Consider the following 17,646-nt stretch of genomic DNA (forward strand, 5'->3'; position numbering starts at 1 on the left):
TTGGTTACTAAAAATAATAGTGAGTAAAAGGTCAGTTTGAACTACATAGTGATATATAGTGAAAGAAATGTTAGAAGGCTATTACATAATCTGACCAAAAAAGTTTGAATTAAAACAGAGAAGGAGAAATATCCTAGAAGTATTTAGAAAGTAGAACTTGACAGGCTTGACAGTTAAATGTTGTGCGTATAATTAGAGGAACAATTCCGAAGATGAGCTCTTTAATGGCCAGGAACTGGGGAAGAACAGATAATGATAGCAGATTTGAACTAGATGGGGTTGGTGTCTGTCGGGTGACTGAGAAGAACTGTGTAGTCATACCCATAAATATACAGCACTCAGAAGCAAACTGTTAGTTCATACTTTTAGCAGTATGGTACCAGATGGTGAACTTGATAGCTATTTTGAACAGAAACAAACTATTATTAGCATCCTATTGTATTAATGAGGAAAGCAGTGTTTGGGAGGGTCATACATCTGGGCAAGAGGAGAGCTACTTGGTGTTGAGTTTGAGTTAAGGTGTCTTTTTGAGAGGGGTATTTAGGTTTTTCGGGGTTTTTTTTTCCCCTGAGACTGGGTTTCTCTGTATTGTTTTGGACTCTGTCCTGGAACTCGCTCTGTAGACCAGGCTGGCCTCGAACTCACAGAGATCTGCCTGCCTCTGCCTCCCAAGCTCTGGGATTAAAGGCGTGCGCCACCAATGCCCGGCTTTTTTTTTTTTTAATAAGATTTATTTATTTATATAACATTCTGCCTCCATGTATGCCTGCACACCAGAAGAGGGCACCAGATCTCATTACAGATGGTTGTGAGCCACCATGTGGTTGCTGGGAATTGAACTCAGGACCTCTGGAAGAGCAGTCAGTGCTCTTAACCTCTGAGCCATCTCTCCAGCCTGTTTCTTTGGGAGAAGGAAAATAAATCATCTTTGGGGAAGGCATAAGCAACAAAATATAGTGCTGAGCACAAAAGTTAGTAATTATGGGAATAAACCCAAATTAACACTGTAAATTTGTATTAGTGTTTTCTTTTGTGAGACAAGATTTCTCTGTGTAGTCCTAGTTGTCCTTGAACACAGAAATTCACCTGCCTCTGCTTCCTGAGCCCTGGGATTAAAGGCATGTATCACCACTGCCTGCCCTTAGTGGATTGCTTTGGGAGATGGAGGGGTTTAAGAGAAGGTTTCTCTGTGTAGTCCTGGATGTCCTGGAACTAACTCACTATATAGACCAGGCTGGCCTTGAACCCAGAGGCCTACTTCTTCCTCTGCCTCCCAAGTGTTGGGATTAAAGATATTCACTACCACAACCTACCATTCCAATAGTGGATTTTTTTAAGTTAGGTAAATTAATTACTGTATACCATTTTGTTGGTCAAGATTATATTTTTGAATTAAAAACATCCTGAGAGGCCTGGTGTAGTGGCTCATGCATTTAATCCCAGTACTCTGAAGTCAGTCAGGAGGATCTCTGTAAGTTCCAGGAAAGCATAGCATACATAGCAAGTTCCAGGACAGCCAGGGCTACACAATGAGACTCTGTCTCAAAAACTAAAGAAAAAAATATGAAAGACTGTAAAACATAGTGAGATAGATTCTTGTGATATGTGTAAGCTTTAAAAAGGTGGCTCAGTGGTTAAAAGCCCTCTGCCCTTCCAGAGGGACCTGGGTTCAATTCCTATACCCACATAAGGGGTTCACAATTGTCTAACTCCAGTTCTGTCACCATCTTTTGACCACTGAGGACACCAGGCATGCACATGGCACCAAAACATACATGAGGGCGAAACCTCCATGCACATTAAAAAAAATAAACAAACAAAAAACAGGAATGCAGTTACCAAGGTATTTGTAAGAGAATGTATTCTAACTCTACAATGGAAATGCTTTATGGATTATTTTGTTTATAGTAGCTGTTTTAGTTAGGTTTTTTTGATGTAAAAAGATACCATAACCACAGCAAACTTATAAATTAAACAATTAATTGGGATGGCTTACTTACAGTTTCAGAAGTTCAGTTCCTTGTTGTCATGGTAGAGAACATGGCGGTGAACCTGGCGGCATGCAGGCAGATGTGATGCTGAAGAAGTAGCTGAGTCCTACATCTTGCAGGCAGCAGGAAGTCGACTGACACTGGGTGGGGTGTCCTGAGCACGATAGGCTCTCAAGGCTGCCTCTACAGTGACACGCTTCCTCCAGCAAAGCACCTCCTGACCATGCCGTGGAGCCATTCACTGTGAGACTATGGGGCCAGTTACACAGCAGCCATATCATGTTTCTTTTGACGAGGCATTTTGAGGTGTAGAAAATTAACCAGTCTGGTCTACAGAGCACACATAGAAACTCTTGTCTCCAAAAAAGAAAGAAAGAAAGTTAAGATTCAAAGCCGACATAGTTGGTAGTTTTTTGTTTTCCTTTAGCATTTAAACCATTTTTTAAAAAAGATTTATTATGTATACAGTGTTATGTATACCTGCCGGCCAGAAGAGGGCACCAGATCTCATTACAGATGGTTGTGAGCCACCATGTGGTTGCTGGGAGTTGAACTTAGAACCTCTGGAAGAGCAGCCAGTGCTCTTAACCTCTGAGCCATTTTTCCAGCCCTTAAATCTTTAAAAAAAAATAAATTGAAGGTTTTTCCATTTGATAATGGATATGTTCATTTTTAAAGATTTAGTAAGTCGAGCCGGGCGTTGGTGGCGCACACCTTTAATCCAGCACTTGGGAGGCAGAGGCAGGCGGATCTCTGTGAGTTCGAGGTCAGCCTGGTCTACAAAGTGAGTTCCAGGAAAGCCTCCAAAGCTACAGAGAAACCCTGTCTCGAAAAACAAAAAACAAAAACAAAACAAAAAAAGATTTAGTAAGTCAACTCTGTTAGCAAATATTTAGATTCTACTTTTCTTTTGACTGTTAGAGCTAATTTCTGATACACAGTAAATGTTCTTGAGGGGATCCTGGTGGACTGATGTTTTTCTTTTTCATGTGTGTGGTTTGTACATGGAAGACATTTGCTGTTCCCTTGAGATAATCTCTGAGACTAAAGTTTGTCTTTCCCCTAAGATTTTTTTCCTGCAATTTCCTGGGATCCGCCTGTCTCTATCACTGGGGTGGATTACAGGCATGCCTAGCCATCCCCAGCTTTTACATGAGTACTGTGAATTCAAACTCAGAACCCTATGCTCGTGCAGTAAGCATTGTTACCATAAGTCATCTCCGTAGTCCCTAGACTGGTGTTTTTCTTTTTATTTCATTTCATTCATTCATTCATTTATTGTGTATGAGAGAGAAAGAGAGAAACAGACAGATGTGTGGAGGTCAGAGAATGTACCCAATGAACCATCTCAATGGCCCCTGGACTGATGTCTTATAAAAATTTGGACTACTTTGAATTTTAGGTTGGATATGGTTCCCCTTTTCAATGTATATTAAAATCCACTTCCTAAGGACTTAGGTTCTATAAATATGACTTAAGATGAAATTGGAGCAGGGCGTTGGTGACGCACGCCTTTAATCCCAGTACTCGGGAGGCAGAGGCAGGTGGATCTCTGTTGAGTTCGAGACCAGCCTGGAGTACCAAGCGAGTTCCAGGACAGCCTCCAAAGCCACAGAGAAACCCTGTCTCGAAAAACCAAAAAAAAAAAAAAAAAAAAAAGATGAAATTGGACTTGAAAGTATCTGAAATTGTTTGCTAATAACAATACCCACAATATTCATTCATTGTCAAGACAGGGTCTCTCTATGTAGCTTTGTCTGTCCTAGAACTTACTATGTAGATCACGCTGGCCTTGAATGCACAGAAGTCCACTTGAGTCTCTGCCTCCCAAATGCTAAGACTAAAGGCATGTGTCAACACACCCAACTTTTTTTCCCCATAAAAAACTTGCTAAGAAATATGAGATTATAGAATGTAATTGATAGCATTACATTCATTCAACAAGCAAACAGTTAAATTATCCAAATATTTGTTGGAACACCAACAAATTTAGGAAGAAATTGAACTTTCTAGTTGTTCTGTCTCTTTGTCTTTATAAAGATACTTGTTTTTCCATTTCTTTTTTAGCATTTCTCTATGGACCCAGATTTTTTTCTGTTTAATTGCCTTTGTGGCCTTGACCATTTAAATTGTGCTATTATTATTATTAGATTGCATGGGTGTTTTGCCTGCATGTAGGTGTGTGTACCGTGTTTGTGTTTACAGAAGCCAGAATAGGGCATCAGATCCCCTAGGGCCGTGTGAGTTCTGGTTCTGGTCTTCTGGAAAAACAGCCAGTGCTCTTAACCAAGGAACCATCCAGCCCCCACTTAGCTTTTTTTTTTTAATTTGTTTATTTATTTACTGTGTTTGTGTAGGTGCCTGAATATGAATGTACCATGCGCCTGCAGTACTCAGAGTGTGACTATCAGAGAATCCTTAGTCTCAAGTGGTTGTGAGGGTTGGTCTTCTAGAAAAGGAGCAATTGCCCTCCCTTAGCTGCTGAGCCACCTCTCAGTTTTGCCCCTGAACATTTTCAACAAGTAGACATAAAATGTTAATATTATGTTAAAATTACCTAGTCTTTCTGCTACCAGGCTAACAGTTTTATTTGGATATTACTACATTTAAATCAGCGATCTAGCTGTTGGAAATGCAGCTCATTTGACATGCTTGCTTAGGGTGCTTCACACCTCATAAAACTGGGCAGGACTAACCAAGATAAATTAAGGCTTACTCATTGTCTTCCTTTTCTTTTCCTCTGTACTTTTCTTCTCATTTCCCCATTTGTCCATTTAAGAAATAGGAACTCAAGTATGGTGGCACACTCTAGAGGCTGAACTAGGACAACCCCAAATTCAAGGGACAGACTGGGAAATTTAGAAACTTTATGTCAACATTAAAAAAATTTTTTTGAAAGGGTTATGCTAGGGTCTAAGAGCAAGACCCTGAGCCCATCCCCAGGACATGGGTTCATGGGGAGGCCTGTAATTCTAGCATTTGCAACGATTCAAGGACAGCCTGAGCTAATTTAGCAAGACCCCTGGCTCAAAAAGTAAGACAAACAAAAATATGATATGGAAAGCTGATCAGAATCCAGCAGTTAGTAAAAGTCCTTGCTCTCATAGGGCTTAGGCCAGGAAACGCTCCTGCCAGTCAAACCCCAGGGAATCTTTCTCTTGTCTTCTCTTGTCTTCTCTTGTCTTCTCTTGTCTTCTCTTGTCTTCTCTTGTCTTCTCTTGTCTTCTCTTCTCTTCTCTTGTCTTCTCTTCTCTTCTCTTCTCTTCTCTTCTCTTCGTTTTCTTTTGAGACAGGTCTCTCTAAGTCCTGGCTACCCTGGAACTTCCTATTTAGGTCAGGCTGGCCTTGAACTCACAGTTGCCTCAGTGTTGAATTAAAGGCATGTGCCACCACTGCCCAGCTCATCACTCTTAGTGTAGATATTTTACCATGGAACTATATCTCTAATCCAGTTTTGGAGGCTTGAAATTCTTGAGAGGAGGCAAGACAGGTGAAAAATAAATCAAATATGGCATATTGGTAAGTTAATATTGAAATTTGAAATTAAGATCATACCTGTAATCCAAGAGTTTAAATTTCAAAAACACTTTAATAATATTACAAAGAACTCCTATGTTCTCCAGTTTAATATTTTAGGAGTTTTGTTGTTTCGAGACAGGGTCTTTCTTACATGTCCTAGGATAACCTCAAACTTGCTATGTATCCCTAGGATGACCCTGAAACCTTAATCTTCTTGCCTTTGTTTACTCACTCCCCAGGGCTGGTAAAGCAGGTGTATGCCACCACCCCTGGCTAGGTGTTTTCTGTTTTGATTTGGTTGGGGTTGTTGCTGCTGCAGGTCTGTCTTTGTTTTGAACTATTTAGTTGTCCAGTGTCTCTCAGGCTTCCACTGATGGTGTCAGAATTTCTCTGGGTAATGAGATCGGGATGCTTCACACGTTTTAAGAGAAGATAATTCTCATTTAATGGTTTCTACTTTGTTTATAAAATGGCGTATAAGCTTATGTCCGAATACTGAGAGAGCTGTAGTACTGTAGAGGGTATCATGGATGGTATATTGTGAAATGCCATCTTAGAGCAAACGCTCATGAGAAGGCATTGTTAACTCTAGGGCCCAGTTGAGGAAGGAAACTGAGCTCAGAGGACTTTAGTCCCCTTCTTGGTATACTTTTCCTTAGAGTAGACTCTAACAGCAGAAGTAAGGTGCAGCAAAGCATGGTAGCACACACCTGCAATGTTAGTTTTAGGAGGTGACTCAACCTCAAAAACAGAAAAGAACTCTAGAGGCAGAGGCAGGCAGATCTCCAGAGTTTGAAGCCAGCCTTGTCTACCCTCCAAATCCCAGGCCCATATAATGAGACCTTATGTCTTAGTTACCCTTCGATTGCTGTGAAGAGAAACTAGGAGCAAGGCAATTCTTATTAAAAAAAGTATTTGAAGGCTTGTTTACAGTGTCAGTTGCTGGTCCATTATCATCGTGACTGGGAGCTTGGTGGCTGGCCAGCAGGAGTGGTGGTGAAATAGGTAAGAATTACATCCTGTTCCACAGGGGAGAGAGGGAGAGAGGGAGAGAGGGAGAGAGACTCTGACTGGGCCTGGAGTTGGCCTTTGAAACCTCAGAGCCCACCCCCATTTGATACACTTCCTCCAGCAAGGTCACACCTCCTAAATCCTCTAATCCTACAAAGATTTCTATTGCCTGGTGACTAAACATTCAAATATATGAGCCTGTGGGGAGGGGCATTACTTTTTTAGTTTGTTTGTTTGTTTGTTTGCTTTTTCGAGACAGGGTTTCTCTGTATTGTTTTGGAGGCTGTCCTGGAACTCCAAAACCAGGCTGGTCTGGAACTCACAGTGATCTGCCTGCCTCTGCCTCCTGAGTGCTGGAATTAAAGGCGTGCTCCACCAATGCCCGGTTTTGGGGAGGGGAGAGAGAAGAAAAGAAGGGGCGGAAGAGATGGTGCACATGCATACATACAGTTCAATTACAAAATAAAATTAATAGATCTAATATATAAAAACTAGCAAAGAAAGGTACAGTAAAAACATTAATTTAGACTAATTCAAATTTAGGATTTTGTTGAATGCATGTTGTAGAGAAAGAAAAGAAAATGAAGGATTTGATAAGAATAATTTAAATAATGTATCAGATACTCTGGAGTTAACAGAAATGAGTGAATTCTAAAAGAGTCTGAGGAATTAGAAGATGAACTGATGTCTGAAATTGTAGAACCAGTGTAATGGAAGTAGAATATAGAAAGAGAAAGGGATATGGGGAGATCTCAGAAGTTACTGAATTTGGGATTGAGAAACCTGAGGAACCATAGAAACATGGATCATCTGTGTGAATATTGGAATTTCCCAGCACATGACAGCAAATCTTAGGTAGGCTGAGCCTTGGAAAAGCTTAACCCTCATGTGTATATGGAGTCAGATTACCCCCAGAACACTTAGGTAATTAAAATAGCTTCAGCAGTAAACAGAAGGACTTGTACTTATGTGTTATGTGAGTAGTATTTGGATTGATTGATCTAGGAATCTGTGTGACATGCTATTAAACATTATTTACACAGTTGATTTCTGATTAGAACTTGGTGTAGTGCTTTTTATACCAGCCTTGGTATTTTTGTAACAGAGTTTATTCTCCCTCCCTCCCTCCCTCCCTCCCTCCCTCCCTCCCTCCCTCCCTCCCTCCCTCCCTCCTTTCCTCCCTCCTTCCCTTATGTCCAAATACGGAGAGAGCTGTAGTACTGTAGAGGGTATCGTGGATGGTATACTGTGAAATGCCATCTTAGAGCAAATGCTGAAGCAAATTTTACTTTGTCTTGGTGTCTCTGAAGCCACTAAAGGATTTAGTGCCAGACACCTACAGAGTGAGATGATCTACTTGAAGAGTACCTTGAACAGAAATTTAAGCTCAAATCGTTTAGGGTTTTAGTACATTTGATATACTAATCCATTAGTTAATTGTTTCTTCACTATTCCATCCCTGTAATTAGTTCATATAAACACAGTTAACTGGGGCTGGAGAGATGCTCAGAGGCTAGGAGCACTGGCTGCTCTGATGCCCTATGCTGGTCTCCGTGGACACTGCATGGCATGTGATATACAAGCAGGCAAAACACCCATAAACTTAAAATAATAAAACGTAATTTTTAAAAAGCTGTTTGAAAACAATATGTTTGGAACAAGTTACGCTGAGTATAATAATTTTTTTGTCTTTCATCTCCAGCTACATATCCCCACCGTTTGAATCTCTTTTACCTTGCCAATGATGTCATACAGAATTGTAAAAGGAAAAATGCAATCATATTCCGTGAATCGTTTGCTGATGTCCTTCCCGAAGCGGCTGCTCTGGTGAAGTAAGTAAATTCTTACTGTGCTTTGGGATTTAAGAAAATTTTAAATTTTCTTTTCTCCACCCCCCCACCCTCATTAGCAAGGACTTGAATAATTGTGCATATTTCAAGATCCAAATAAATGTTACGTTCGTGACCAGGAGTAGTGACACGTTCTTTAATCCCAGCAACCGGGAAGCACAGTCAGGCAGATCTCTTGAATTTGAGACCATCATTGCTACACAATGAGACCTTGTCTCAAAAAAGCAAAATAAGGTTGTGGGGATTTTGATTTTTCATTTCTTTCTCTGTGCTTATTTGTAGTTTAATTTTTAGTGCTCTTGAGTTTACACTTTTTTTAAGTAATAGAAGAATCTCAGCTTAAAAATATGAGAAGAAGCCGGGCGTTGGTGGCGCACGCCTTTAATCCCAGCACTCAGGAGGCAGAAGCAGGAGGATCTCTGTGAGTTCGAGACCAGCCTGGTCTACAAGAGCTAGTTCCAGGACAGCCTCCAAAGCCACAGAGAAACCCTGTCTCGAAAAACCAAAAAAAAAGAGAGAGAGAGAGAAGAAATGGAAGTATGTCTGTTACAGTTAATAAGCCTCTAGAAAACATCAGAGTTGGAGTTTTATAAAAGTTGAATGTAATCAGCACTTGGGAGGCAGAAGCAGGGGGATCTCTGTGAGTTTGAGGTCATGCTTGTTCACAGAGTTAGTTCCAGGACAACTAGGGCTACACAGAGAAACCCTATGTAGAAAAACAAAAACAAACAAACTGGTAGGTTTTTAATCTTACACCTTAGTGTAAGATAGATTGATAGATTTGCTTAAAAAGTTATGATTCTTGCAGGGCAGTGGCGCATGTCGTTAATCCCAGCACTCGGGAGGCAGAGGCAGGCGGATCTCTGTGAGTTTGAGACCAGCCTGGTCTACAAGAGCTAGTTCCAGGACAACCTCCAAAGCCACAGAGAAACCCTGTCTTAAAAACCAAAGAACAAAAGTTACGGTTATATTTTGTCTTTTGATGGGTATATTAGAATGTTAGAATATTTTCTTATTCTTTTGTTTTGAGGTCATACCAATTTGACCCCTCCTTTTTCTTTTTTCTTTCTCCTTCTTCCTATTCTACCCTATCTTTTTCTTTTTTTCTTTTGGATTTTTATTTTGAGGTTGTGTGTGTTTGTTTTGTTTTTCTGAGACAGTCTCTCCACATGGCCCTGGCTGTCCTGGAACTCACTATGTAGAACGGGCTGGTTTTGAACAGAGATTCACCTGTCTGCCTCTCTGGTATTAGGATTAAAAGTGTGCACCACCATGCTTAGCCCATGTTTTGTTTTTAAAGGCCTAGTCTTGCTATATACCCCAGACTAGCTTTTAAGTGGAAATGAGCATCCTGGTTGCTGATGTTGTTGGCATATACCACCAGGGGTAGCTCTTTGATTCTTTTTGGTGAGTGGAATCCTCTTCTTAGAACATATGCTGTAGTATGGAGTTGATTGATGGTTAGCTTTCAATAAACCTTAAGAGGAAGAAAAACCCATTATTTCCTAGTGCATTTATTTTGGGTTTTGTTTTCTGTTTGTTTGTTGTTTTTGGTGCTGAGTATGGAAGTCAGGGTCTCCCATGTGGGCACTTGCTAGACTAGTGCTTTGTCACTGTGCTTCAGGCCATGCTTTGTTAAAATTTAATTCATGCATGTGAATGTTGTGTGCACACACAAGCATACATACATGCACACACGCGCATTCCTGGTGCTAGTGGAGGCCAGAAGAGATCATCAGATCCTCTAGGACTGAAATTACAGACAATTGTGAGCTCCGTGTGGGTGAAGGGAACTGAACTAGGCCCCCTGTAAAAGCAATAAGTGCTTTTAACCGCTCAACTCTGTGGCACCATTTGTTTTATTATTACATTTACTTATTTGTGTATGTGTGTACACATCCCATAGCATACATTGAAGGTCAGATCAGAGGACAGCTTTCAGGAGTTAATTCTCATTTCACCATGTTGGTTTCATGGATAGAGCTCAGTTCATCAGGCTTGGTGAGAATCACCTTAACCCTCTAAGCCATTTTACTCTCCCTTGTTTTCTTTTTTAAGATGAGGTTCTCGAAGTAGTCAGTATGATCTCAAACTCATGATCCTTATGTCTCAGCCTCCCATATTCTGGGATTACCAGGACCACCCCACCATAACTCCATTGAATTTTCCTGTTTTGTTTTTGAGACAGGGTTTCTCTGTGTATAGCTCTGGTTGTCCTAGAACTTGCTATGTAGCCCAGGCTGGCCTCAGACTCACAGAATCCACCTGCCTCTGCCTCCCGAGTGCTGGGACTAAAGGTGTGTGCCACCATTTTTCTTTTTTGATCAAGCTCTTCCTTAAAAACAGAAAATTGTTTTTTAATTTTGTTTTCCTTTTGGGGGTTGTTCTGGTTTTTGTTTGTTTGTTTTTTGAGACAGGGTTTCTTTGTGTAACCCTGGCTGTTCTAGAACTCACTGTATAGAACAGGCTGACCTCAGACTCACAGAAAACCACTTGGCTCTGCCTCCCAAGTAATGGGATTAAAAGTGTGTGTCAACAATATCCAACTTAAATTTCTTTTTATGCCAAACATGGTGGTATATAATTTTTTGTTTTTATTTTTTCTGTTTTTTTGGGACAGGGTTTCTCTGTGTAATTTTGGAGCCTCTCCTGGTACTCGCTCTGTAAACCAGACTGGCCTTAAACTCACGGAGATCCACCTGCCTCTGTGTCCCAAGTGCTGGGATTAAATGCTTGACAGTGGTAGTATGTACTTTAATCCCTGCATTTGGGAGGGAGAGGTGCCTTTCTGAGTTCAAGGCCAGCTGATCTACATATCGAGTTACAGGCCAGCCAAGGATACAGAGTTGAGACCCTGTCTCAAAGAACAAAAATAAATAAATACTCCCCCTTTTTCCTCTCCATGTATCTATGTGAGTATATACTGCTTGTGTGGGTGTCCATGAAGGCCAGAAGATGGTGTGGATCCCTGGAGCTGTAGTTACAGGCAATTTTAAGCTGCCCAAGGTGGGTGCTGGAAACCCAACTTGGGGTCTCTGCAAAAGCAGTACATAGTCTTAACTGCTGTGCCATCTCTCTAGTCCATATTTTTAGTTCGTTAGATTCAGCTTTTCCTTTGTGCATGTCAGGTGTTGATTAGATCTTTGTGTTTCACAAGCATCTCAAGGTTTATTATCTGTAACCTCATTTTTGTCATTGATAAAATAAATGATTTTCCTTAGCAATAAACAATGTAGGAAAAAATATTTAAAGGCATACACATGGCTAGAGAATTAGAATTACCTCAGTTAAGAGTACTTGCTGGGCCAGGCAGTGGTGCATGCCTTTAATCCCAGCTCTCAGGAGGCAGAGGCAGGTGGATTTCTGTGAGTTCAAGACCAGCCTGGTCTATAAGAGCTAGTTCCAGGACAGCCTCCAAAGCCACAGAGAAACCCTGTCTCGAAAAAACAAACAAAAAAGAGTACTTGCTGATCTTCCAGAGGACCCAGGTTTGGATCCCAGCACCCACATGGTGACTCACAACCATCCCTAACTTCAGTTCTGATATATCCACCTCCTACGTCTGTCCTCCTTGGGCACCAGGCGCACATGTGGCACATGTATATACATGCAGATAAAATACATGTAATAAATAAATAGATTGTTTCTGAAAATTAAAAAATACATAAGAAATTTGCATGATAGTAAGTTGTTGGTAACTTTATTTACAGATTTCTAGTTTGAGGGTATGTCAGCATTTTTATATTTTACTTTTCTTTCAGGGATCCATCTGTCTCTAAGTCAATAGAGCGAATCTTTAAAATCTGGGAAGATAGAAATGTGTACCCAGAAGACATGATTGTGGCATTGAGAGAAGCTTTAAGTAAGTTTCTCTTCTTTCCTAAAAGAATTTAAATTAATCTTTACAATTCTGTCTTTATCCATAGATCTAGTTCTGTTGTGTAGTACTAAAGGGTTGAGAGAATTTGGCTTGATTGTTTAAAATTAAATACATAATATCTATACTGAAAATAGAATTGTTTGGGATAGGTAGTTGGATCTTTGTCTCTGCTGACTAAAAACATCAAACATGTTAATTGATGATAGTCATCTGCTAGTTTTCCTGTATTTGTTTTCATTAAGTACTTAAAACTATTCATTGGTTGTGTTTAATAAATATTGTTCTGCCTTCTTACTGTTTGGGCATGGTTTCATATCTTTAAGTTGTTTGGTGGTGAGAATGCTTGTATAATCTCTAAGCTCTATTTCATTTAGATTTGTAGTATCTGTTCTTTCGTGTGTGTGTGTGTGTGTGTGTGTGTGTGTGTGTGTGTGTGTACATGTTCTCTCATGTGTGTCTTAAATAAATTAGTCCTTACATAGAAGATTTATGTAATTAAATCACAAATTATTGCCATGATCATTTCACTAGAAATTTGCTTTTAAAAGACCACCTTCTAAGAAGCTATTGAATCCTTCCTATAAGTTTGTGTTCCATTCAAAATGTTCAAAAGTAATTGTTATTTTAAGCCTCTGCCTTATTTTTTTTTTCAGAACTAGAGGTTTCATTAATTGTTAAATTACATCATTTAATAGCTTCTTAGATTTGGTAGGTGTTTTCTGTTTTTGTTTTTATAAAAATAAAAGAAAAGAAATGAAAGAAACTACACAGTCTTGGATTGCCTTTTTCATGCTACAATTTTGGCACTGAAGTGGACAGACAGAACAGCTTCCCATAATGCCAGACTGCAAAAACTGCAATGTTTTCCAGGTACCACTTTCAAAACTCAGAAGCAGCTGAAAGAAAATCTGAACAAACAACCGAATAAGCAGTGGAAGAAATCACAAAGTAAGGAACAAAATCTCAACTAATATAAAATTACCTCCTCCTCTTGGAGCAGAAGAAAATGTAGACCGTTTTGACACCGTCCCTGGCATAAACCATGGCAAGCTTGTGTTCCCAGGCCTGGGAGGTTCCCAGTGACTTAGTCTAATCAAGCCAGCATGAAGTTACTTCTTTTAAAAACCACTGTTAAACAGAGGAAATGCAGAAAAAGGGTTTAATTGAGCGAAGACCCAAGAGTAGTTGGGGGAGTGAAAGAAGAAAAAAAAAAAAAGCTTGCTAGTACCCAGACTAATTTCCACATTCTGAGATGTGTGAAGTTAGAGGCGGCTGGTGTTACACCACAGAGCTGAAGAGGAGACTAGGCACGGAGAAGCATTTCTCTGGGAGCCATGAAAGCCTTCAGATTTGGGGATACACTACCAGATGAGACGTGGGCCTCAAATTTTGGCCAGAAACTCATTCTCTATCTGGAGTTCCTGTTGTGTTTTGTCCTATTTACCCAGCATGATATCAAGGGAGTGGAGTGGAATGCTGCATGTTATAGACTGTTTTGGGCAAACTGAGGAATATCGAGAGACTGGAAGGTTTGGAGGGAACAAGGTGAAGGACAGTGGAGAATTGGGAGGTGAAACAAGAGAGTTGGGATGTTTTGCTCCATCAAGCATCTGATACTCATCATGGTTAAGGGAGTCCTCGGGCATCCTTTTGATCATACATTGCATGCTTAGGAACAACGGAGCCATCAGTTTGACCAAAGTTCAATTACAGTGATAATTCATTTAGCCTTTTGTTGCTGAGTCAGATTTTTTAAAAATTCAAATTTAACCTGATTGGAGTTGATAATTTTCTTCAGTCAGTGCTCAGGATTAATTGGATATCTTGTTCCTGGACACTCTTACATTGAAATACTGAGATTGATTTTCTTACACTTGATGAGACTAGGAGAAGGAGGTGCTTCATGTACCTACCTCAGTGTCTCCAAATCATTTATTCTGGGACTTAACAAGTCTGTTGGAGAGGTAAGTTGTTAAGACTTATCTAAATAGTTTATTTTTCTATTGGCCATATTTAGGAGTACTTAAATTTCATAGTCAATTATATTACTGTGGATTATATTATGATATATGTGTGCATGGCTGCTGTATGTTTGCAGAGTAAACCCTTAAGTACATCTCAGATTTATCCTGGATTTGGTCAAGTCTTTGTGCTGTATTATTAATGATTTTTTATTTCATTCAACAGCATCTTCGAATCCAAAAGCTGCTCTGAAATCTAAGATAGTTGCTGAGTTTCGGGTAAGTCCCAGAGTTTGTTACGTCTATTAGAGATCATTTATTCACCTCTGACACCACAGTTACCAGTCATGTTTATTTCTACTCACGAATATATGGGGAATCCAGAATAGGGTTAGATTACCTTTGAGTTCTGTTTCCCTACTTGAGAAATATCAGTCTAGAACATCTGTTGCCAGCTAACTTCTGTGCTTAGTTTCATGTTACTAGGGAGCCTTCTTTTTTAAATTTAGTGCTACTAAATTAAAATTTTCTTAGAGCAACACAATACTATATATCTAATTAAATTAAGAGGGTGTAAGGGGCTTTCCTTTCAGTGTTAACCCTATATCCGTAAAGTAACTTGAATAATTAGGGAATGGGGAGGTAGCCACCAAGCCTGCTAACAGGAGTTTGATTCCTGAGAGCCAAGTGGTGAATGGAGAGTGCTGGCTTCTGCAAGAGCTAACCTCTGTCCTTTGCACATGCCCATGCCATGTGCCTACACATGTAGAGATGAAAAGCAAATCAGAAGTTAAGAACATTGGTCCTTTGAATAAAAGGCTTTTTGTTTTGTTTTTCTAACTTGTGGGTGTGATTATGAAGGCTAATCCTAGCACTCAGGAGGCAGGGACAAATTTGAAGCCAGCCCGGCCTTTGGAGCAAGGGCTACATAGTAAGATCCTGTCTTCAAAAACCTAACAGCAAGTTTTAAAATAAGTGTGTAGCTAAGAATATAGTTTTGGCATAAATTGAAGATTGCTTTCTGTTAGTCTGAGTAAAAGTAAAAGAAAATTGTTTTTTCCTCTTAGGGCTTTGCTAGTTGTTAGTCTTACATATCTAGGGGAGAGAATATTTGATCTTATGAATGAAAATTGATTGTGCTCTGTGTTCAGTCTCAGGCGCTCATTGAAGAATTGTTGATGTACAAACGCTCAGAAGATCAGATAGAATTGAAGGAAAAACAGTTGTCAACTATGAGAGTGGATGTTTGCAGCACAGAAACTCTCAAGTGCTTAAAAGGTAACAAACACACCCTTCCAAATAAAATAGCTCAAAGTGGCCAGGTGGTGGTGGCGTGCACCTTTGATACCAGCACTCAGGAGGCAGAGGTAGTTGAGTGAATCTTTGTGAATTCAAGGCCAGCCTGGTGGTCTACAGAGTGAGTTCCAGTACAGCCAGGGTTACACAGAGAAACCCTGTCTTGTAAACCCCCACCCTCCATTAGCTTAGTTTTCTTTTCTTTTTAGATCTTCGATTTTTAGATACTTAGACTAGTGTGTGCCATAAAAAAGAACTTTAACCATGCTTCTAGGTAGGATCACCAACTGAATGTTTAAAGAGAAATGGTAAGGTTTCTCCACCCCCTTCAGGTAAAGCATTTTGAAAAACAGTTGTGTTCCATTGAGGTAGCAGTTTGATTTGTAGAAACCTCAAAAACAAATAAATTTCCCTGAGGGGGGATAGGTTTTGTAGATTTGGAGAGGAGTGATTAAGGTTTATTTATTTTACTTTATATTTATTAGTATTTTGCCCAAATGTCTATATGCACATTACATCTGTGCTTGGTACCTACAGAGGCTAAAAGAGGGCATTGGATCCCCTGGGCTGGAGGTAAGGATGGTTGTAAGCCACCATGGAATGCTAGAAACAGAACCCAGGTTCTTTGCAAGAGCAGTAAGTGCTCTTAGCCCATCTCTCTAGCCCATTTTTTCATTTTGGAGGCAGGGGGTTGTTTGTTTGTTACAGGGTTTCTCTCTCTGTTACCAGGCTAACTTTGAACTCAAAAATCTACCTGCCTCTGTGTCCTGTGCACCACCCCTGGCTTTGTATATAAATTCTTACTCTTTTCACTTTCTTGCTATGTGTAAAGCAAGTTTTTCTTCTCCTTTGTGGTTAATTGGTTTGAGTATATTCTTTAGTAAGATTACTCTATTCCCTTGTAAAATCTAGTCAGCTCCTCTCCCTTTTTATATTATGAATTATATATGATTATACTCATAATTTATTAAAAGATAAGCCTCCTGTTTTACTTGACAATTTCTATACTCTAATGCTTGCACAAATAAATACAAAATAGTCTGAAGTCCATTTCCCCCAGAGGAAAATCTGCACTTAATAGCAAAGTCATAATGATATTACTGAGGGCTATGGTGTTTAATGTTCCCATTTTGGTTCTAACAATCAAGGTTGTCACCTACATTATTTACATCAACTTAGACTAGGCTAGAGAACATAGTCTAAAGAACTGGGTAGCTGTGTTTAACCATTGCAGCTAGGGTCTATAAAGAACAGGAAAGGAAGTAGATCATAACAAGACTACTTTCCCCCTAAAACAAAACCAGCCATACCCTAGTAGCTGACCCTAATATCTGCCTTCCACATTGCTTTGTGCTTAAACCATGATAGAAAAGAATAAAAGCAGGACACACTGTTTTTACACAGCTTACAGCAACACAGATGTTGTGTCTAGCCTCTGCTCATGTTCTACAACAGAGACCTAAACTTGCTAATGTGCGTTTAGTCATCAAAGATGAAGGTGCCTGTAATGTTTCTAAGGTGTGTTCATTGAGAATGAACAAAAAGTCTTGGCAGAACAGAAGTGCTAATGCACTTGCTGATTAGAGTGACTTGAATATTATCCATGGAATTCAGCCTTGTCCACTGTACCATACTTCAACTTGAACATAGGCCATGTAACTTAATTCCAGTCATAATCTGGAAGCATCTTATAGAGAAGCTGAGGCCTCATGAAGAGATTAGTAGCTTGTTCAAGTTGTGTAGCTGATGAAAGGTAAAGACAGAGTGAATACCCATATCCCCTCTCTATTCTACCTTTCGAGAAGGGTGAAGAGTGTTTGTATGAGATTACTTGACTTCTCTGAACCTTAGTTTCTCATGGAAGAGACATGTGTTAGAACCTTCTGCACTCCAGAAAGTAGATACAAATAAAAAGGTTGGAGCTTAATTCTGGTATGGCTAAAAGAAGTAACCGATGGGGCTAGATAGGTGATCAGTGGTTAAGAGCACTTGTCTTCCAGAGATTCAGTTCTCAGCAGCTATGCTGGGTGATGCACCACCGTTGACCTGTAATTCCAGTTCCAGAGCATCCAAGGGCATGCATGTAGTGCACTTGCCCATACACATAAAATTTAAAAACAAATGTTTGGATTTTTTGT

At 39.8% G+C, this 17,646-nt stretch overlaps 1 protein-coding gene across 1 annotated transcript in view; it reads left to right on the plus strand.

The window, feature by feature from the left end:
- Rprd2 (regulation of nuclear pre-mRNA domain containing 2) overlaps window positions 1-17,646 on the plus strand; it is a 57,740-nt gene that overhangs the window by 18,614 nt on the left and 21,480 nt on the right. The window contains 5 exon segments of the mRNA XM_040752214.1: window positions 8,224-8,353; window positions 12,133-12,233; window positions 13,122-13,199; window positions 14,439-14,491; window positions 15,364-15,490. Of these exon segments, the coding sequence (XP_040608148.1) occupies window positions 8,224-8,353; window positions 12,133-12,233; window positions 13,122-13,199; window positions 14,439-14,491; window positions 15,364-15,490 (489 nt within the window).

Source organism: Mesocricetus auratus, unplaced genomic scaffold (genome assembly GCF_017639785.1).
Source record: "Mesocricetus auratus isolate SY011 unplaced genomic scaffold, BCM_Maur_2.0 Super-Scaffold_100009, whole genome shotgun sequence".
Lineage (NCBI taxonomy): Eukaryota > Metazoa > Chordata > Mammalia > Rodentia > Cricetidae > Mesocricetus > Mesocricetus auratus.